The 23442-nt window shown below is 33.9% G+C and overlaps 1 protein-coding gene across 2 annotated transcripts in view; it reads left to right on the top strand.

Moving 5' to 3' along the window:
* LOC110371350 (atrial natriuretic peptide receptor 1) overlaps positions 1-23442 on the top strand; it is a 239061-nt gene that overhangs the window by 28458 nt on the left and 187161 nt on the right. For both annotated transcript variants that reach the window (XM_064040918.1, XM_064040919.1), the window contains exons 2-3: positions 14923-15307; positions 18245-18434. In XM_064040918.1, coding sequence (XP_063896988.1) covers positions 15089-15307; positions 18245-18434 — 409 coding nt within the window. In that variant the 5' untranslated portion in view covers positions 14923-15088. The remainder of the gene's footprint in view (positions 1-14922; positions 15308-18244; positions 18435-23442) is intronic.

A 23442-nucleotide genomic window follows, 5' to 3' on the forward strand; every position in this document is an offset into this window, starting at 1 on the left:
CCCTGCAAACAAATAAAGTCGTCAAGTTTTTCAGGAAAAATCACTCGCGCTTTGCGCTCGTGATTTTCTAACCTGAAAAACTTGACAACGAACCTATCGGGAAATACCCGATAATTTTGAAGCTCTTGTGGTATTATTTATTTATTTATTTATTCTTCAACCTTATCACTAACATTACAGATATACAATCCAATGCGTTAGTGAGGCACTTATATTATTTTTTACAAAATTAACCACATTCGAAATGTTTACACAAAATAAAATTGAAAACTATAACAATAAAATAATAAAATTAAACAATAAAGACAAAAGTACTACAAGCCTAATCTACATAACATAATATAAATAAAATCATCTTTGCGAGTTCACTGAACGGGCAAGAAAAAATGTCAATACTTTTCTGGATTTCGTTAATAGTACGGATCGCTCGCGTGAGAGGCGTTTTGGCCAGAAGGTTGGTCCTGGCAGCATTATAAGTGAATATAGTTGGTAAAGTGAAATACAAAATGTAAATTGACAGTAGTATACGTATATGATACGTAACTAGGAACTATAGAACAATCAATTTTATCGTTGAGAGAGTGACAATAAATATTGTAAAATTTTGAGTGCTTTAACATTTTTAATGCGTATGTAAATAAATCCTACTATACATAATATTCAATATTATAAATGTGAAAGTTTGTGAGAATGTATGGATGTATGTTTGTTATTCTATCACGCAAAAACGGCAGGACCGATTTGGTTGTTTTGGTATGTAGATAGGTGATACCCTGGACACATAGGCTTTTTATTAACACAATGCGCGGGCGAAGCTGCGAGCGGAAGTTAGTAGTTTATATTTTTAAAAACAATTGGTTAAACGATAGTTAAGTAAGTTAATTACAATTTGGTTACTATGGTTTATACTATTTTTATGGGATTTCACTATTATTATTAGGATGCAAGTGAATCTATAAGATAAGGCATTTTTTTCCCCATCCCCTTAGATAAAGCTTGGTGTATTATGTAAATCAATGGTTCAAGGAAGTATCTATTCAGGATGATTTTCATAACAATGCCTTCTTCCACATCAATAGCTCGTAACGTTATCAACTTTGGGAGCTGAAGCATTTATATCTTTGTTTCTAACTAGCTAGTACAACTGACGTCACTTGCGTTTTACATTTTAAACTGGTACTTTGACTTTATTATAGACGTCGCCCATTATGTTACTTAGGTACTTTAATTAGACCTAAGACAAATATTTAAAATTGGTGTATCAAATAAAGTATATCTACTTATCTATTTTTTGTACTGTACTTCCCGAGCTTAGCGAAAACAAAGAAAATCGCTTTACAGGCTTTACAGGCGCAAAATTATTACAAACGTCAAAAGATAGTTTTTGTCTAAGTTGACAAAACACAAGTAAAACCGCAAGAAAATATTATAGTCTTTCACAACCTTCACATCATTTCTCCCTTATATCATACCAAGTACTTTAGTACGTCGCGTCGCAATGTAATAACCTTTTCCTTTCCGTTAAATTTGAAAGAGCGTTTATTCATATATAAAGTAGTCTACATACGCCCTTTTGTAAGTAAAAAGAGCAGTACAGTTTGACCCTGCCAGGAACTTAGAGATGTTAATCAACTGGATCCGTTATTGCTGAGTTTTTCTTTTTGCCAAAGTACGAAAGCACCGTTTATACTCGTATGGACTTGCGTGCATCACGTTTATGCTTGATAACTTGATAATTAAATGATAATAAGATTGTTTGATAATTTTATCGTATGTGTACGTAATGATGCGATCGAAAATGCATGTGTAAGTTAAGTATTACTATTTGTTGTATTGTCCGCTGCCCTCTTGTGAGATTTGTGCTCGCTTCTGCCCCCGCTTCTAAATTGACAGACTTAATCCCATGGAGATCTGTGCTCATGGCGTCTCCGGTTCGGTAATGCTCTAAGGCTGCGGAGGTTGAACACAATTTGTTTTGTCGCGATGGCTCTTTGAAGAGATAATTGCTTCTTCACACACGCATTTATACAATATTCTTAAGCTTTGATCATGTGGCTTTTCATAGCAATTTGTAAAGGAAAAATTATGCGAAATTGGTTTCGAAGGTTTTTTTTCTAGTTGGCAGTGAAAAAAAAAATTATATTATGAGGTTAAATTAAATTAATGACGATGAGGTAATTTTATTTACTGCTGCTGTTCAGGATATTATTAGTTAGTATAACTTTGTTGAAGACGTCTTATCTTTCATATTCAAATTAATTAGCTTGTCGTTATAAATTATTATGCGGTATATTTACATATATTTGTATCTAGTGGTAGTTAGTTAGTTAGTTAGTTAGTTAGTTAGTTACAGCCTATTTATCGTCCCACTGCTGGGCACAGGCCTCCTCTCACACGGATTCTAAAAATTAAAAGCATTTTAAAACCATTTGCGATATTCTTACCGAAAATTCGTTTATCAAACAGGATCGATTCTGCTTACTATCATGGTGACACCCCAACATTAAAGTAAGACGTCATAGGTAGGCACCTCTGAAATTATTCCTCATCATATCAGCCAATTGACGTCCAATGCCAACCATCCCGTTCAGGGGTAGCTCGCATCCATCCACTGCCCATTTATTATTTAAATCACGAGAAATTAGGACCAGAAAATCGATCTAAAAAGCGGAAGGAATGTAAATCGATCATGAACTACTTATCTCAATGTGAAGTTCAAGAGGTTATCTTTGTGTACAATACTGTGACCCACATTTATCTACACGTTTTAACACGTTTTCTATTTCACATGATGCATTTTATTAATAGAATAGGTATATTTTTATAGAATCTACGTCTACATTTAAATTATTTATTTAATTAGAACAGGGAGACTTTGAAACCGTCCACCTTTCATCATCATAATTTCAGCCAAAGGACGTCCACTGCTGAACATAGGCCTCCCCCTTAGATCTCCACAGATACCTGTTGGAGGCAACCTGCATCCAGCGTCTTCCGGCAACCTTTATATGGTCGTCTGTCCACCTTTGCTTACAATTCATTCCTTTTTTCTTTTCATCTAATAATCCAAAGCACATGAAAATCCATTCACTAGTTCCTGAATTAATCGCGAACAATCAGATAGACCCGGCAGTGGCCATATTGTTTTAAAATATTATGATAATAATGGCTTGATCAGTAAATAATTAAAATTGCAATGGCATTAATTACAAAAATTAATACAACCCAAGCCGGTAATTTTTGCTGCGTTATAAGCCAAAATAATTGCTTTTGGAAAATAATGATTATTTCATTGAGAAATAATTTTCGTGCAGTAAAATGAGTGAAATATGAAAAGTGAGGGCCCAAACTGAACATAATATATTAATCCATGCTGAAGTTAATTCGTACATAGGTACCTATATCTTGTTTTATATTTAAATGTACTGAAATGCTTGGTTTGCATATTACATCATAATTTAATTCACTAAGAACCCAAGATTAATAAGTAGGTAATTCATTTAAGAAGATAACTTCAGTAGACATTATTGAGGCGAGATTCCACCAGAGTGTGGCACACAAATGTTTCTTCTGATCAACTTATTCTAGCCTACAGTATTTAAAAAAATGTGTGCAGACCACGGCGAACATTTGTGCGCGAAAACACGCTAGCAGTGGTTTTGCGGCAACGCGCGTACGGTAGACTGCACATCACTGGTAACTGTCATGCACCTTAACTCAATAGTAATAAGTACGATTTTCCTATAAAACTGTTACCTGTGTGGAATTTCGTCGACAAATCATGTTTGAATTTGGAATACACTCTTATTTAATCCTACCGCTATGCCAGCTACATAATTATTACAATTATCGAAATTATATGAAACAAAGACAAAACGATAACAGGCATAATTAACATAGGTGCTCGATTTTTTTTGCATCAAGGACCATGTTATTATCGGTCCTGTTAAAGTATGGAGTAAACTGCCAACATGGGCAAATGGGAGGGAATATGGGTAAGGAAGGGGAAAACACTATTATTTTTATATACAAGCATTTGATAAGTTTTGTGTGAATGAAATACATATAAATGGAAAAGCTTTGGCTCCTTGTTCTTTAATAAATGGAATTTTCTCTCGTGGCCTAATTGATTTGTGGGCGTTATATAGTAACAAGTTATTTTTATTGTCTCAAAGTAATTTCAATGTTATAAGTATGGCTTTGTAATATTCAGTTGCTGGGCCTCGTCTTCATCTAGCAATAATTGTTAAGTTGTAAATGTAGGAAGAGAATGTATTATGGTTGTTATCAGAGCATGTTATGTCATTTTACTGCTAAAACTTAAAGAAAATTTATGGAAGAGCTCATGGCTAACTAGCAGCTGCAAGGGTCTGTCTATCATAAGGCGCGGACGATCCGTAGATGGATGACCATCTCGACACGATAAATGTCTCCAAATTTCGGAAAACGCCTTAAACAGTTGGAATCCATCTCTCATTTCCATTCACTCCGGCATTTCTTACTGGTAGTCAACCTAGTCTGAAAAAATATTTCAATATAAAATAGTCCATTTATTGAAAAAAGTTATAGAATGCTTTTTATACACGCACGCGGCTGCACGGAGTAGTTGGTACTGGCCACGGATAGAACCGCTGGCGGAAGTTAGGTTTAGCAATACAATTCAAAAATTATGGTTTAAATTTATGGTTTATGATACAAAAAATTAAGTTCAATAATATACGGTTATCTCTACCCAATAATAATGAAATGAGGTTTTAACTTATTTTGTTTTCATTAACACAATATTTATTATGGAAACAATTCTGTAAACTTAAAATTAAGCATGATTTTAAATGTGATGCTGAATACAAATTTTACTTCAAATGACTGTTTAAGCAAATTATACATCTATATTAATATTATAGACTGAGGCTTGAGTTTGTTTGTTTGTTAACTACTGGTCCGATTTCAAAAACATCTTTATTTTCAAAAATTAAAAAAAAAACGGCCAAGTGCGAGTCGGGCTCGCGCACGAAGGGTTCCGTACCATTATTTATAAAATGAGTGAAAAAATCACGTTTGTTGTATGGGAGCCCCCGAAAATACTTAAATAAATATTCTAGTTTTGGCAACAGAAATACATCATCATCATCATCAGCCTATCGCAGTCCACTGCTGGACATAGGCCTCTCCAAGTGCACGCCACTGTAAGAAATACATCATCTGTGAAAATTTCAACTCTCTAACTATCACGGTTCATGAGATACAGCCTGGTGACAGACGGACGGACGGACAGAGGAGCGAAAACAATAGGGTTCCATTTTAACCTTTGGGTACGGAATCCTAAAAATAGTTAGATAGGCCATTCATCGAGGGTACTTTTTATCCGTCTCCGTGATGAATTTTCCACGGGATTCGAGTGAAACCGTTGGCAGAAGCTAGTTAGTGCATACATATAATTAAAATTCCTCATTATTATTTCTAGCATGTTTGTTGTCAGTGTTGTGTTAAAATCACAATATCAGTACATAATTCTAGGAAAAACAGTGTTTAATTGTTAATATTGCATTGTTTTCGGCGTCAGTTGATTTTGTTCCGACCACAGAACCTCATTCAGGAATTGAGAGTAAATAAAATTGTATATTTTCTTTTACAAATGAGGTTTGTTTACACCTGAATTAATATCAACAATTTTAAATGCAACACAAAAATTGTAGTAGAAGCTAGTGGTTGGAACCTGAGAGATTTCGAGGAAATTATAACGAGATACAAATGAATTGTTCAAGTGTATTCAACCATCACAAAATAGAAATAACCTCTGTTTTACAATAAAGGAGTTCATGACAAAAGATCTTTTTAATTTAAAAGAAAACCTTTTTTTGACATCAACTATCAATGTCGGATACATACTAATACAATGACTATAGATTTTGATGAGACTTGGCAGATACCTCTATAGCTTATAAATCAGAGTAGTAGGTATACAGGTTATTTTTAATATACATATATGCGGGAAATAGTACCCTCTGGACGCGGTCGAAATCTATATTTTACAACACACGCTTTATCGAGATACCTGAAATACGAGTACCTACCAAAGTTTGATATTTCCATCAATTCCAATACAAGGGGTATTGTTTACTCACAGCAATCGCTATATTACACAATACTAATACAATAAATATTTGTGTACGTTACGTACCCCGTTATCCTCGCTAGCTGTCCGTACACACTCCTACCTCATGTCAGCACGTTTGCCAAAGTTTGCTTTGATCATTCTCTATTTGATGTTCGTAGATTCAAGGACTATGATTTAAAATAGCGGTTATAGGTATGCAATGCCGATTTGTTTGAATTGAGTCAAAAATAGAACAAGTTTTGACTCAATTCTGAAATTACCTACGCGAATTTGTGATCATCGTTCAAAAATGTAAAAGAAAAATGTAGCTGGTTTGAAATAACGTTGAAAAAAGAATTGCAAATTCAAATTCATTTTTAGAAATACGTTTTTGATCGCGAAAATGATGACTTAAAAAAGTTTTGATGTCATCCAAAGTTGAATGAAACTCAATTCCAAATTCAAATTGTAATTTTTATCGGCTACACGAAAGAGGTTGGTTTTCAATTCGTAACGTGTTTTTTGAAATATATTTTGCATTTGAGAAGATAAGCCATGTCACAGAGCCTCCAAAAATGTTTTCAAAATAAATCTATTTGTAAAATTACAAAAAATAAATAATGGGTTTTTTATTTCTGTGACCATTTTGCAGAAAAGCCATTAATTAATTCATGTATGTACAATAAAAGTGGTTAAACAAATGGTTACGTATCGGAATAAATCATTGTAACAATGTTGTTATTTGCGGTTTAAAAGGCCATAACCGTAATATATTGACTAAACAAACAAACGATACTTCGCTGCTCATATATCTTGTACGTAATGGTGATGTTATTCATTCATAGCTTGCTTACTATGTGTATCTATGTAGAAAGGTTCGTTCTATGAAAGGTGGCTTAAAGTTGTCGAAATATTGTAGTGATACTTATTCCACATATAGGAATTTTATAGTGTAAAATATGTTTACAGATAAAAATAATTGAATTTGTAGGAATAAAAGGTCCTCGCAGTTTGTAGCTTCCTTTATAGTAGGAGACATGTTAAACATCGGAAGATGTCTTCTAATCGGACTACTACTATTCTGAGATTACTTTACAGCTAAACAAATAAAACTGTTTCATGACTCATTATAATTAATTTCTACTGTTGATAGCCCAATAGATACATGGTATAATAATAAGTACACGGAACATGAAAACACGCGGACATGTCAGATGACTGTATTTGCTATTTTACTATTAATTACGATAGAAACCGTTGTAGACAATTAGAAAATATATTTTATTTTAATATTTATAGTGAACCAAACAAGGACATTCGTTTACACGTGTAGAGAAGCATGTGCAAGACCTTATTTGTCTGTAAGTAATTACCAATAAATATTTGTTTTGCTAAATTATTCGCACGTTCAAAAATGGTCTAGGTATACGTAAGATGTTTGAACCACATGTCCTTGATTCTCATCTAATATTTATTCAAATCTAGGTTCTTAAGTACTCTAGGGTTGGGTGATGATGAGTGACTTTGTTCCGCTTTAACAGCTTAACAGCTGCTCTAAATCAGATAAAACATTTATGTACAAAGAGGTAGACGTACGTATTCCTAAAGATGGATTTATATGAGTACATGAAAGTACAAGTTCCATCAAATCGAAAAATCTATTAGTAAGCTGGTTCAGAAAAACCCGACATACCTCTAAAACAAATACTTTTTTATGAAATCTATCGATACAAAGATGGGAACTCTTATGATACTCCAATTATTTCGGTTAAGATGTACGATTATTGCTTTGAACCCATAACGATCCGTAAGATATGAAAACCCATGAAGAAAATTTATTACGCAATAAAAGCGATAATAGTGAGCGTCTATTTATTCATTGATACTCAGTGTTGCCACGTCACAATATTTGGGTTCCGCATGACAGTTACGGCTTGTACGATTGATCGGTGATTATTGATCCCTTTTGGCATTTTGATTGATAGAATAGCATAAAAAACACAATGCATCAATGTCACACTTAAGCGCGAAGACAGATGTGGTGAAATAAAACATTTCGCCAATTATGGTGGTAGGGGATTTACATAATCTGTCTTATTATTTCTTGGGGAAAAAGCTATCTATTCAGCGGGTTTTATGGGTCTTAGTAGATGATACATGTTTCATACTTTTTAAGGTAAACAGTTTAAACACATAAGTGCTACAAAGAGTGTCTAAGATATGAAATTGGATGGAGAAAGGTCATAAAAAGATGTCAGTGTTGGAAAAATACAAAGTGAGCAAAACGGGTAACAAAGTAAGTAGTTTATGACCAAAAATTCAAACTGATGTCCCCAAATAAATTGGAAACAGGGAAATAAAAAATAAACAATTATCTTTGTTACCCCGGTTTAAAAGCTTCCAAATTGGTTAAGCGATGGAAAAATATTAAAAATAATTTACGAAGATTTTTCCTTAAAAGTTTCCGAACTTTAAGAACTCGCAACAGATTGAAAATCATATTTAAAAGTCCCGTAATTGACCGACGCTGAGAGTTTTGGAAAACACCGTTATGCGAAAATATGTTGCTGCAAAATATGATGTTATCTAAAAAATATAAGAAAAGGGAGATATAATGGTGCCGTCGAGATATTTAAACCACTTTTTTCGGGACAAGAAATCTGATAATTATGTAAACGACTATTTGATTTACTTTAACGTCCATAAGGTCATTGGATGAAATATAGTGCTGAGTGGGTACTTTTCAGTATTTTACACGGATCACTTGCTGTTAGACTAATCCCTGAAGTTTCTGGTTCGAACTAACCAGCATCCTGCTTAACGTATAACACAGATGGTCACCCTTTCGACCACAGTGCTTACCGTAGCTTATGGTGCATATAATGGTGGAGTGGTATAAAAGCGTAATAATAGGAGCGAGCTTTTAGACTCCGTTTACGGTAAGATACCTTCATGTAGGCTACTTGTGACTACGTAATTTTTAAATTATAGGAAAAAACTCTACTGTGCTCGCGCGAGATAGGATTAGCAAAGTTATCTGGAGTTCATGTAAGTCGGAAGAAGCCAAGAATTGTAAGGAACCCCAAAAATCTCGGCTGAAATTTTATGAATGTTTCCACCCTCATTACATATTTGATCACCATTATTGTTTGTTCGTGGATATTATTCAAATTTCCCTTCCTATAACGAACAGAGTTTTTAGTTGAATGCGTCTAATTTACGCGGTAACGTGTTTTGATTTTATATTTTTGCTTGTACGTCCGTAGGCGTTTTTCTAAAATTAGATAAGACATTTTAAGGCTTTGTGGAACGATAAATAATTTGTTTTGTTGAAAATATTTTTATTGGTTCAATTATTTCACTAGAAAGATGTTGTCAGAAAAATACCTCTCTCTTGGTCCACGCGGCCCTCAAAGAGCATTCAGCAAATTCCGTAAGGTCGAAGCCTGCAGGGACTGCGGGATTGTTTGAAACAGTTACCACTGCCCTAGTACACGAAGGGCTTAAGAAGGAAAATGGTGGGTTTTTGTCAGTAAGCGTCAGACATGCTCCCGCTGCACCTACAGTGGGTGAGGTTATCTGCATATTTCCCATATAAAATAGAACTTGATACAATGACGCATACCTATTAGTCAATTCTTTCACAACAAAGTCTACATCTAACACAACTCAGGAACATCGCAGTAAATCCTATTCTTTATCAACATGTCAATACGACAGCTGACTGATACGTTATTATTATTGTACCTACGTTTGTTTATCGCTAAATCAAAGACAGAAATAACTACATTATCGCACCTTTTTCTAAGTCTTATCGGCCGATAAAGTTGTACTGTTTGTTTGGAATTTGAAAGAGGTGAATCAATTTGTAAGGTGTTTTATTTTCAGTTTCCAGTTCCAGTTTTCAGTTTAATGTTGAAGAACTGAACGGTTTGGTGTTTTACAAAAAAGTTAAACAGACGTTTGACATAAATATGCTTATGAAACTTTTGTGTTCGAGTTTTTGTTCTAAACGTCCCTTTACCAATATTTTATTTTTTATTAGCATCAACTAATTAAACAAAACGAGACGTTAAATCTTAGATTGTTGTCAATAGACTCACTACCACATATCTACAAAACGTAACCTAAACACGAGTTAAACAGATAAACATTATGTGGTCCTTACATTTAGGTACCTACGTATGAACTCTTAGATACCATACCTAAGTAGTTAACAACATCTTTACCTGCTACAGGATTAGAAACATAGTACTATACATTAAATTACCTCCGAGCCCTTAATAAGATTCAGTTAGTCCCTCGTTCTTCCCTTGTGACATCGTAAGCCGATGTTTGTGTACCACCAGGGGGCGCCCGTAGTCCTGTCACTTAAGTTTTTAACTTGTTTAGTATTCCCCAACTGGAAGTTTAACTTAATTTATTAAGTTGTTACCGCGACATTTTTGTTTAAGATGCTGCCATATTATATTCGTCGTGGGAGTTTGGATATTGTTTAAAAATAGAAGCGTCATAAATTATCATATCAGTTTCAAAAAAATATTGGAGTATTTAAGCCATGATGCGTTTTTCACGATAGGCGTGTACATTAGTCAGGAATGTCGAACTAACATAGTGAATTGGTAATATATAAAACTAAAAAATACAGCTATCGAAAACAAACACAGTACAAAGTAAGTAACTACCTACAAATAAAAGGACATACAGAGACTATTTTTTCAAACTGAATGTATCTCTATACAGTGCAATACAAAGCCCCGTCACATACAGGAACAATATAATTATCGGTGCAAACAAAAACTAACTGTATCCCGAGCAAAACAAAACTCATTGTTGTGTTAATGAAGGCAACACTGTAATGGCGAGTTTCCACCAAAATAGTTCGCACACATTTGTTTGCGAACAAAAAATGTGTCTGAGCGAACCATGGAGGACAAAATGACTAGCGAAGGTGTCATAGCGGAAAATTGCCTAAAAAGTAACGAGCCAAAATGCGGGTCAGCGGGGTAGGAGGAACGATACCGTGTTCGCCCGTATACGCCTTCTTTGGACCCGCCCATTTTTTGTAATACCAAAACTTTGATGACAGATGTCTCAAAGAACCCGACGCCTCGTTATTTCATTCGTAACTGATAGAAGAAGGCGCCTGACCTACCTGCATTATGGCATCTCCGCTCATTGTTCTTTACTCCATGGAGCGAGCCTACTGCGAGCATGTGTTCGGTTATAGTTTTCAGTTGTTACCGTTGAAAAGGTTACAGTTTAGAAATTTTCGCACAATAGGTTTTACGTTTCCTCTCAGGCACGTAGGTGTAACATTTTCAGACTTCAGGCTGTTTCGTGAAAGTTTGTAGAACTCAAAATGCTTTTTCGGTTCGACCCAGACCCAATCGAACGTCGCGTTTTATATTGAAATTAGGTAAAAAAGACAGATGATTTCTAATTAACATTAACATTTTTGTTTTAAAGTAAACAAAAACTTTATTGATTTTTCCTGGTTGATAAAAAACCAAAAATTTAAAACCAAATGTTTTCAATACAGCTTTAACATCATTTTCGGTTTCCACTTGTGTCACCAACGGTAAAATTATCAGGAATCCTGGACTTGAACACAGCATCTAAACAAAAGGCTTTCGAAGTTACTATAAACCTTTTGCACGACCTGTATTTAGTAGACTTAAAGGCTACAATTCATCGAAGCCTCCGTTCCACTGCATGCTATGATATTAATTCTGAGCGCTTAATAACCTACAGAGGCTGCATTACGTTCCTTTGTTTCTTACATAATACCAGTATCTACAGGCTGAAACAATGGTATTGTAAAGACAAAAACGTTAGTTGCGTGATTGCGTACTCTGAAAGGTCAGATTTTATTTTTGAAAATTCTTTTCTGGCCTTTTGTTAATCAGTTGTATGTTATATTATTTGCAATACGGCTGATATTATCCATCATCATCCTCTTGCCTTTATTCTAATTATATCTGGGGTTCTTCTTCCATACTCTTCTTTCTGCCATCATCTCACAAGAAGTAGGTATCTATTATTTACAATACTCTTAAGAACATTTTTTTATTTGCTTCATGTCTAATGCCTATCTTTTATATATAATGTAGTGATATTATCTTGATTGATTTTTTGTTCGACTAAATAGCAGATAATTTATGTAGGCACATATTTACGTATGGAGATTATGTGCATAAGAAACGAGGACTTTTGTACTCGTTTAGTGATTGTCGCGTTAAGGTAAAACAATACTATAAAAATATATTTTCCAGATCTACCAAAAGTAGCTGGAGGTCTGCAGCAAACCATAATAAGGGTTATGTTAGTTTTCAAATAATGTCGAAACAAATGCAGTTTCTTTATATTCATGACTCTTGTTATTGAACTATGAAAGAGCGTAATAAACGCAGTATATAAATTTCATAACAGTAGATACATTAAAAGAGATTCTATCTATTTCAGTGACATCAAAATTTCATTTTCTCACCTTTTCACTTATCGAAGGTTACCTTCTGCCACACGATTTACCCGTGTCCAGTTGGAACTACCATGCTTTCGGATAGGAAATAGCTCCATTCAATAGGTGGGCTATTTAACATTACAATATTTTTTCAAATCGAATCGGTGCTACTGCAATAAAAACTTTCAAGTTAATAAAAATGCCAACGATTGAACAAATAATAATACCATACAAAATAAAACTCTTCAGGTTTTTAATTAAAGTATAGATTCTAAAAATATACTTCCTTTGCTTCATTTATTCTGTTTATTAAATGTTACCAAAATTGTCCCTCGCGAATATTTCAAAAGTTATAAACTAGATGACAGCTGGCGTTCCAATTTACACGTTTCTCGATTTCACGATTCTGTTTTCGCATTATTTATAAGAGGACCATTTCATTAAAGATCTTGTCGAAGGACATTCATCTTTTTTATCTTTGCAAAGATAAATGAACGTATTGATATGGAGGAGAAAGGACCACGATTTAGTTTTCCGAAGCATTTTATTGGAAAAGGTGTAGTTTTGTAGTTTTTTTACTTTTCAACATTGTGTTTGAAGAAAACTTGGTGAAACTTGAGATATTAATAATCCGTTTTTATCATGAATTGAAAAACAAGATAAATTTATCCTGGTAGGAAAAAAATATACTGAAAATGTATCTGATAGTGCGTCTTTTTTTACGAAAAGATGCGGTAGTAAAAACTCATAACATAAGTTATTTATCCGTAGGTACGGAAAAATATATCTCTCTGCATTTTCTTTCAGAACGCATTTAGAAAAGTACTAATTGCTAATTAATGTTAGATTGCAGTTCTTCATACAAACAGCGAGTTACAAGCCAACGCAAAGTAAAATGAAACTACTAAGGCCCGAATGCATCGACAACATAAACTTAGTTTTTCTTAAAACCACTGCTCATTGAAACTGGTGCATAAACATTCCTAGTAAACAGTCGTTTTAAGAAAACTGACGTCTAAGTTGTCGGTGGACTTGGGCCTTTGTATTGTAACTTCACGCTTTAGGTTTTATTTCTACATTTTATTTGTTTTCTAAGTTGTGTTGCTCTCGAGTTTTTCCCGTATTTAATATTAGATACTAACCATTTTCCCGTGGTTTCACCCGCATCTTTTGGAAAAAAAGCCTATGTTCTATCTCAGGCTCTTAACTATAGTATGTAAAAGACAGATAAAGCAGTCTAGCATGATTGCGTATAAGTACATAAACAGAGCTAAGTACTTTCACATTTATTATATTAGTCAGGACTAAAGGTCGTTTAGGGCATCTGTCCAAGCATTATTTTTCTTTATCTCATAATGGCCTACTTTCTATGCATGACCAGAATGAAACATAGCCATAAATTCTATAAAGTTACGATCAATTTGAACCTTTTTTGAAAATATGTATCTATATGGTGATAGGATGAAATAAATTGCTCAAAGAAGACATCTGCTGGATTATACGTGTGACTGTATCCAGCTTACTGTAATCCGTATTTTAGTATTATAAATGCGAAAATAACTTTGTGTTACGCAATCTCAAACGACCTGTAACATAGGAGACGGAAATAGGTTAAAGCGGGTGAAACCACGGCCAGAATCTGGTCTGTATTTTTATCCATTGTTCTTTTAACATCATTGACAATACAAAAACATATTCGACTACATATTTCCGAAAATTGTCGTGAAACAAAGTATCCCTGGCAAAAAACATTGGAATATTTTTAAAACAGATTTTTTGAGTAAAATGATGAATAAAATTCAAAGAACTTCGAATGAATGAAATTGAATTTAACGAAACGAAAAAGCTTTCAAGCCACTGTTATGGAATCCTTAACAATAGATGAATGAACCAGCAGTTTTGTCTGTCTGTATTTTGCGCTACCAGGTCGAAACTATGTACTGAACCGATTGTAATGCAAGGGGCATTTAGTTATTTATGTTCTATAGAGTCTGAGAAGGGACATAGGCTACGTTTAATCCGGGAGTAAGTTGCTTTGGAACGCGAGTGTACCTAACCGCGAGAAAAGCTAGTATTTTAATAACATGCACGTAAGTCGACGATGATTGTTTTAGATCGGAGTGTAAATATAAAAGTCATTATCTTTTTAATGATGTTCAACATTGGTATATTTTGTTTTTAAAATATTAATTATGAACATAAGAAAATATTGCAAAAACCTTTATGAGTATAAAAATTATTGGTTCTGATGTGTTTATTCATGTTTCAACGATTGTTTGTAGTTTATGCTCGGACTTTCCTCTGTATCTCATTGGTATTTAAATCCAGTAACATTGACTCATTACTCTTTCTTTTGTTTCAGGTCCAGTGACAGTGTTGTGAAAAAAATAATGATGTATCCTTTCGTGAATTTGTTTTATCGATAAAAAATCTCGCGTTAAAATTGTGAACTATGGAATCGAAATAGAAAAAAAAGTGTTCTAATTTTAAAATCAATTTTTGTTTACTAATTCATAAATTAAATATGGATGTGTTTTACGTTAGAGTTTGTCGATAAAGCTAAAATGTGGTGGGGCGTGTTAGTTTTGTTTGGATTAGTGAATGTGGCTGTCTGTCAATTGAACTGTCGTGGTGAAAAGCCGCGAATTCGGAGTTGTGATCACGTTTGTGATGAGAATGGGAATTGCAAGATACGGGCAGCTTTGCTGCTGCCGAAGAACACGACTTATGATGCCTGTTTATCAGCTGTGAGTATTATGATATCAATGTAGTTAGGTACTAGCAAAAAAGTTTTCTTTTAAAAGCTTTTATTCGTGCCGATAATATTTACGCTAAGTAACTTAGTAATATTAGTTGAGTCAAGCTTTATAATATTAGTTAAAATTTGATTTATTACTCAATTCAGTTTTGCATACATCAATAGAAATTATTTATGACCGTTTTAATAATCGGAAATGGAGTATTACATTATTGTTATTGTCCGAATTGTAATATGACTCTAAATGCAGGCTTTCAATCAACACCTATAAATCAGAAATCGAGTATTACAACGGTTATTGTAGTATTCTATGTCCGTCCGAATATTGTAATATGACTAATTAATGCAGGCTACCAATCAAAACCAATAAAATCCTTTGATCCTCTGTAATCCAACTAACTATGATTCATAGAACGAATCGAATAATTATGTTACTTTTAAGATACAATAATTATAGAGCTCTAAATAATATCTACGTTATCAGCAGTGTCTATTTATAACTAATGGAAACGGGAGTACGCACTATAAGTTTTTAGATTAGATCCGAGTAAATTCGATAAAAAGATAACAATATACATTCTATTATTAGGAACACGTACAACACGAAATCTTTTCATCAATTAGATTAGTTAGAGTCGATAAATGTTTATCGATAATGTCATGGCGCTTCACTATCTATTTGGGCCGGTGTTGCAACAGCGTTACATAAAATAAAACATATACTTAACGCAGATATATTTCTATAAACCTATATAAAAGAGTAAATAAAAGTCTGAATTCAAGTCTTGAGTCTCAAGAATGGCTGAACAGTTTAAACTGAAAATTATAGGGGACACAGTAGGACATAGGACAGGTTTTTGTCACTATCCAGCTACGGGAAGCCGTTATCTTGGGATGAGGGTGAAACCGCGGGTGGAAGCCAGTTAAATAAAAGATATTTTTCAAATAGCTATTTGTACACTTTTAAAATAAAAGTATATGTATTATGTAAAATAAAGCAATACAAAAGCGTTTGTCGATTATCGATAGCCTTTTATCGACATTACAGTTCTTTCTGAAAGAAATAAAGGTTAACTTACACAGCACAATCAGGATATCTTGGCAATGCATGGCATGTGATGCGAAACGCCCACTGCCATTGTGTTCCACCCTAATTAATGTTGCATGACCATCACTGTGTTTTCCTATGAAAACTTATAGAGAAAAGAAATATATTCTGCTATTCGACGCCTTGCTTGAAAAGGCATTACTGCGAGCTTTTATATTATTTTAATGAATGGGTAGCCACTGGATAGTTATTTTTCCGTTTTTTGCTAGTTGCTGCCTGTGTAAATTAATACCTATTGATTTTTTTATTAATAAAAGGTTAATGAAAAAAACCGCTACTGAAAATTTTTACGTGTTTTCGCTATCCCGCTTTTGGCTATTCATTATTTTATGTTATTTATCAAAATCAAATAAAAGTATAAAGTCTCACTAAAACGGAGAGATACTCAGTAAAGTATTATATTCTTTTCTTGTCTACCTACACTAATTTATTACCAATTCACTACTGGAAAGCTACACTCTTTTCGAGTATCATAGGCTATATTTTATCCTGGTACAGGCAGTAGTTTCTCACGCGGATGACACCGCGGAACAACGGCTAGTAAGTAGTAAGGTGATAAAATTAGCATCTTTAATTATTCTCAGCTATCGAGTAAAAAGGAAACCTACGTATCCGTGTAATGTAGTACACATTAAAACAAAAGTTGGGGTTAGCCATTAAAACAAATAGGGTGAAGTCTCAGCTGAAAGCAAAATTCAGGACATAATCCAGAACATTCTATTGCGAGAAAAATGTTTTCCGCCACTCTGAATATGTAACAATTCTCAAGTTCCGGAGTAGGGTGCACATAAATCTTGGGAAAAAAATACTTTTCCCGTTATGGTAGATTCACTTCCTCGTTGCAAAAATGGGTTATATATTTGTAAACACATTGCCATTGCTTCGTTTATTTTTATTATGATGGAATCTTGTTTATGTTGACTTGATGTGTTTGTGATTTCTTCATATTTTTGTTCAGTTTGGACACCCTACTTCTTATGATGACACTACATTTTCTTTGAGAGCTTTCTTCAATGGTTACAAACAGTGGTTTCTGACAAACTACTTTCTACAAATAGTGATACAGAATTTGTTTAGATATATTCTGAATACGAAATACACTGAAGAGCAATCGAGATAGGCTCAAAATCTTAACATAATAAATAAATATTATCTCTACAAAATACAAGCCTAAAAGCACTTACTTATTTAATATGCCTTTCTATAGCTACTTATTTCTTACTTGACTTAGTTTGTTATTCGAATATAACAAGTTTCATAACAACTGACCTGGTTTCATGGCTCTGGCAAGGGAGTTGAAGAGGGTTAAATGTTTCAATAGATCATTATAACCTTACAAGTCATCGAACAACATAAAATAATCTTATTACCATGAGGGCTTTAATTTAAACAACAACTTATTATAAATATACAAAATCCCGCCAGCGGTTTCACCCGCGGGGTTCCTCGCGCCGTGTCTGGGAAAAAACATGTCCGTCTTGTGGTTCTAAGCTACTGCCCTGAGAATTTTCATCCAAATAGCGTCAACCGTTCTTAGGTAATAAACAGCGTAACTAACATGACTTTTTTGTACATACATTGGTATATTTTACTTTACATCCGTCAAAGACACAATATTGCTTTAATAACTTAAATTTTTGCCTGCTTAGTTTATCGGAGGAAAAATTAAAACTAAGTGTCAGTTACTTAGGGCCGCGATTATTGTAGGAAACATATACGGCATTTATATCGCGACATTAATTCCTCGTTGATTCGTTACTGTCATGGATTTCCGCATAGTAACGCCTGATTCCATAATTTATCTTATTATTTTTCCAGGTTGGTCCTGCCCTAGACCTGGCGATGCAAGACCCAGTCATAAAGAACGCCTTCCCTCCCTGGCTATCAGTCGAATGGCTGAAGTATGACGTCACGGATTGTGACGCGGCCTACGCTGTGATATCAGCTATAGACGCCTACAACGACTGCGCCCATGTTTTCTTTGGACCTTCTTGCGATTTTGCTCTGGGTAAGTTTGTCTTTAAATTATTTTGTGTCTAGATAAATCTGGATTGCACTGTCCGAAACTTAAACCAATATATACATACATATTTATGTTCATAAGTAATATTTGTGTACTCCCCTTAAGTTCTCCCCTTATGTACTCCGCTCATTTACTTCCTTATGTGCTCCTCCTATATACGTCCTTATGTACTTCCCTTATGTTCTCCCCTTATGAACTTCCATATGTACTCCCCTTATGTACTTCCATACATACTTCCTTATAAACTCCCCTTATATACTTTTTTATATACTACCCTTATGTACTTCCTTATGTATTCAACTTTTTGAACTTTCTTGTGTGCTCTCTTATCTTCTCTCATCTATAAATATCTTTATGTAATCCCCTAAGTAATCCTGTAAGTTTGATAATTTAGGTAAGCTTAGGTTTTTTTTGTTAATTTACATTTTAATTAAACTGCTTTTTGCGATAAGATGGATGTCCTGTACCCGACGGGCATGAATAGCTGCCCGCTTTTTAGACAAAAAAAATTGCAAAATAGACAACAATCTATTAAGCCCGAAATAAAATGAATAATGCCAGTTTACATTCAAAAGTTTTTCAAACCATTTGTTTAGAAAATTACCCGCTAAGAGATTGATGAGACTCCGGATTAAAATATTCGTTAGTTACTGCTATCATTAATTTGTCTGTTCATAGTTTATTTGAAAGAAATTACTTCATATTCTGTGAAGTTTCATTTATATAATAAAGCTTTATAATACCTTTAGTTAGGTACAAAAGAACACCCAAGATAATACCTAAAAATAATTGTGGATCTTCAAAAAAGAAATAGCAGAAAATAAAATGACCTGCATTAGCCTACTCTGAGGTACGTCATTCAAATTAATTATATTCAAAAAGCCCATTATTTTGTCACAAACTGTGAAGTTGTGGTAAACATTCAGATAATTTGAAACGTTCAGTCCCATTCAGAAGTACGGACGTAAATAAGCATTTGTGTGCAGCATTTTTAAGCTTTAAAGAATTATCTAGCCCAAGTAGACGTGATAATACTGTCCTCTGCTCACAAAGTGCAAACACGGCATTAATGAGAAAAAGTATATTCTGTATGGCACCCATTATATACAATAAACTGCCAAAAAGTTGGAAGGAAGAAAATTCTAAAATATTTAAAAAACGACTGCAGAAATTCCTAGAAAAGAAAGCATACTACAATATCTCAGAATTCTTAAATGACAAAGTAATTGCTTGAAACTTAAGACTGTTTTGCTAGTAGATTATTATTATATTTTTTAACCTAATTTTAAGTAAAATTTCAAGAATGTTCTTTATTTTAAATTTTGCTAGTAGCTTATTTATTATATTTTTAACCTAATTGTAAGTAAAATTTTAAGAATGTTCCTTATTTTAAATTTTATTTTTTTGAATATTTGTACGCCTAAGAGGCCAAACATGAATGGTAACTTTATTTTCTTGTGTAACAACCTGCATAACTATATGTACACCCATGTTTTTACAAATAAAGTATCTTGTATCTTGTATCTTGTGAAACCACTAGCTTTTCATGCCTTAGATGATTTTACCAACCGGAGTCGCAATGGTCACACATCACTATAAAAAAAACGACAAGAAAACTCGCAGGGTGTTAAGAAACGAAACCAATTAGTGACAGCTTGCTCATACAGTGTTATAAAAATCGTTGAATATCAGGAGTCTTGCATATGGCTTGTTAGTGTACCGAAACTTAACAACACTTAGGCACATATGAATACAAAAAACAAAAAAATCACACAGTATGCACACGACAAAAATTACAAACACAAACATAAAATAGATCCACTTATGTATACAATAGACCTGCGTGGCGGTCCCGTAACTTTGCAAGGCGAAGGCACAGCACTGGCGCGTCCTGTTAGTTACATGCTCTAAGTTCCATTCAACATTGGTCGCAGTCACATTATGCCGACGTTGCGTGGTTGTTGTTAGACCACATCTGAATAAATCGTCTCTAAGCCTATTACGGCGTGAATCCTATTACTCCACGTTAGAAAGACGGGCCACTGAAATTCTGGTTCGAGTATTTTATACTTGCGTTTTTAATGTAATTTTTTAGAGAAAACTCACACGGGTAACAAGTAAAACTGTTAACGCGTTGTCATATTTTCTAAAATATATGAATACTACCGAAAGTTTATCGTGGTTTCCGAGTCATGGAAGAACTCGTTATGACAAGATGGTCACCCATCCACGCACCGACCGCTAAGCGTTGCTTAACTTTATGATCGATCGATCTGCGCGGCTCTGACTTGGCCAGGAGTTGTTCATGACTGTACTATCTACTATTATATATGTATATAAAATCTACACTTTATGTCGACATTGAACGACATAAAGTGTAGATTTTATATACTCATCTGCATTTTACTACGTGATTTTTCGTCTGCTTACTTCAGAAATTGGGTCAATATGCGGACAAAAAGTATCCTCTACGTTGACACAGAATACAAACTATGTACTTCAAAACATCTAAGGGACTTCGTAGACAAGGCAACACAAATCTCTACATACGTCGTCTTTATAAGCATTTGAATTTGTATTGCGATAGTCACCTGCAGACAAATATCGCAATGTAGGTAGGTATTCGAAGTGCCTTAAAGTAACCACACACTGCAGAAAAAGAAAATCGTGAATTCAATCAAAGTTTTTAGTCGGTCTGATACCGGTTAAATAACTGATCTTTGTAAATTGTATGTGCCCAAACATACTGTCAGCCGACTAAAAGTTTGTAGCATGCTGGTACTCTAAAGATTTTGTTATTCTACTAAAGTTTCTTATTTACCGTTTCCTAGTGTCATCTGAATCTGATCAAGAGTTTTTACGTGCCGCAGCATAAATAGAAGTTTTTGAACTGTTTCATGAATATTTCATCTTAACGATGGTCATGAAATAAATCTTTAACAAATTGATTGTTAACAATGTTATATTTTGGAGCAAAATGATGTTTTGTTTATCGTAAATGTTGTTTGGTAATCTTGTAAATCAGTCAGTACTCATTTTTGTTGTGAATAGGAAATTAAAAAACACTCATCAAAACTGAAGAGTTGTTTTGTGACTGATTTGTGCACAGGATCAGGAAAAAAAGTGTTAAAAAGCCCATTTATCCCACGACATGCATGTCAATCTGCTGGCTGTGTGAGACAGCATAAAATAAATGAAGTAAATCCGAAACCACCTAGAACAGCTAGTACAAATATATTCATGCTTCTATCACATACATCATCTAGTCTTTTGCAGTTTCTAGTAGAAATAAGAGAGCCCCTTTGTAGCCCGAGAGTCTCATTGTGCTCCAAAGCCGTTATAAATCAACTCAGCACCTGAATAAGCACTTACTATAATGACTAGGGTTACAAACCACCTGAGGGTGACATCAAACATTAAAATGAATTATAGGTTACATTAGATTTCACGATAAACACTGGCGGAAGATGCGATACCTAATTTAAGAACTAATTTTATATTTCGCAAATCCTAATGTATTCAAACGACTCAATATTCGAAGCGAACATTATTAGTCTATAGTTCCAGTCGTACAGTTGTTTTATTTCCCGAAAGCGGGCGAGCCATACTGGTATTTTATATGTCTACAATCAATGTGTTTTAATACGAGAATACTGTTGTTATATGACTCGGTGACTCGGCCACTACTGAACGCTATAGAGTTAATGCATACAAAGAAAATATGCATGTAAATTTTGCACAAGTATGGCTCATTCTTTTTCGTGAGACAAAACATCTACACATAAAATCGTCCTATACTATGTTATTTTAACCCTTTCAACCTACAAAATGACAACTGCCTACTCCAAGTGACTGACTACCTTCCCACACATCAAGCGTTCTATTTCCTCCCCCAATATTGAAACAGTCTTTGTATCATTACGGTATCTCTTGTCACTGCTATTTGCACAGAAATTCATATGAATACTCGTGTGACATGTGAAAATGATATTTACAAACGTATATGTACTCCTGATTCCGTCTGTTATCGTGAAACAAAATTGATTCAGAATCAAAGGGTTTTTTCAAAGGAGATTGACGTTCGGATTTTGCCGCAGGGCAAGGAAAACTGACTTATTTGGGTGAATCTGTGAAGATCTGTTTTATTGGGTATTTGTTAGCTTTGTTTAGATTTCTATTGTTTTATTTTTGGATTTTTTCTTTCTTATTTATTTCATAAAAAAACAGTATGATAGAATTTTATTCGGTTTAATTCAAATAATACAGATTTTTTACATAGCCTTTACATAGGTAGGTACGTATATTCTGATAATGTGTTTATATGGTATTTGAGCCTGACACAAAAATACTCACAGACAATAGGGTAGTGTCCAGGGTCGAAATAATGAAATAATATTTAGTCCGCTTTTTAGATAATCAAAAAATATTGGATACGTATTTTTTCTTTTTTTAATTAAACATAAAATGACAAAGATAATACGCTTCAAAAATTAGGAGTGGGGGCCTTTTACGTCACAGTCTCCTGAAAATTGTAGCAACTTGTGACGTCACACTCAACTTTAACACGCTATATCTTAACAAGTTCTGATCCAATTTAAAAAAGAAAAAATACGTATCGCTTAATTTTGGACAATCTACAAGACGGACTAATTATTATTTTTTAGGAAACTACCCTATTTTACTGGTGCTAAAATAAGCATTATTCTTTTGAGTATTTCTTAACCAATTAAATAATTGTCTGCCTCGATTCTTCCTATTTGTAGTTACAAAAGGCATATAATATTATCCCTATAAATATTATATCTGTCACCACAAATACACCTCAAATAAATACTCTTTGATTCTAAACTTGGCCCATATTGCCAAAGTTACTCTTTATTTAGGTAAATTGCTGCACCAGTCATGAATTTCGTCCTCTCCCATTCCTGTGAATTGGCTTTGTATCGTTCCATAGTAAACGTAAATGTTTCACTACGTTTAGTTTATAGGACGT

Source organism: Helicoverpa armigera, chromosome 23, assembly GCF_030705265.1.
Source record: "Helicoverpa armigera isolate CAAS_96S chromosome 23, ASM3070526v1, whole genome shotgun sequence".
In the NCBI taxonomy this organism is placed as follows: Eukaryota; Metazoa; Arthropoda; class Insecta; order Lepidoptera; family Noctuidae; genus Helicoverpa; species Helicoverpa armigera.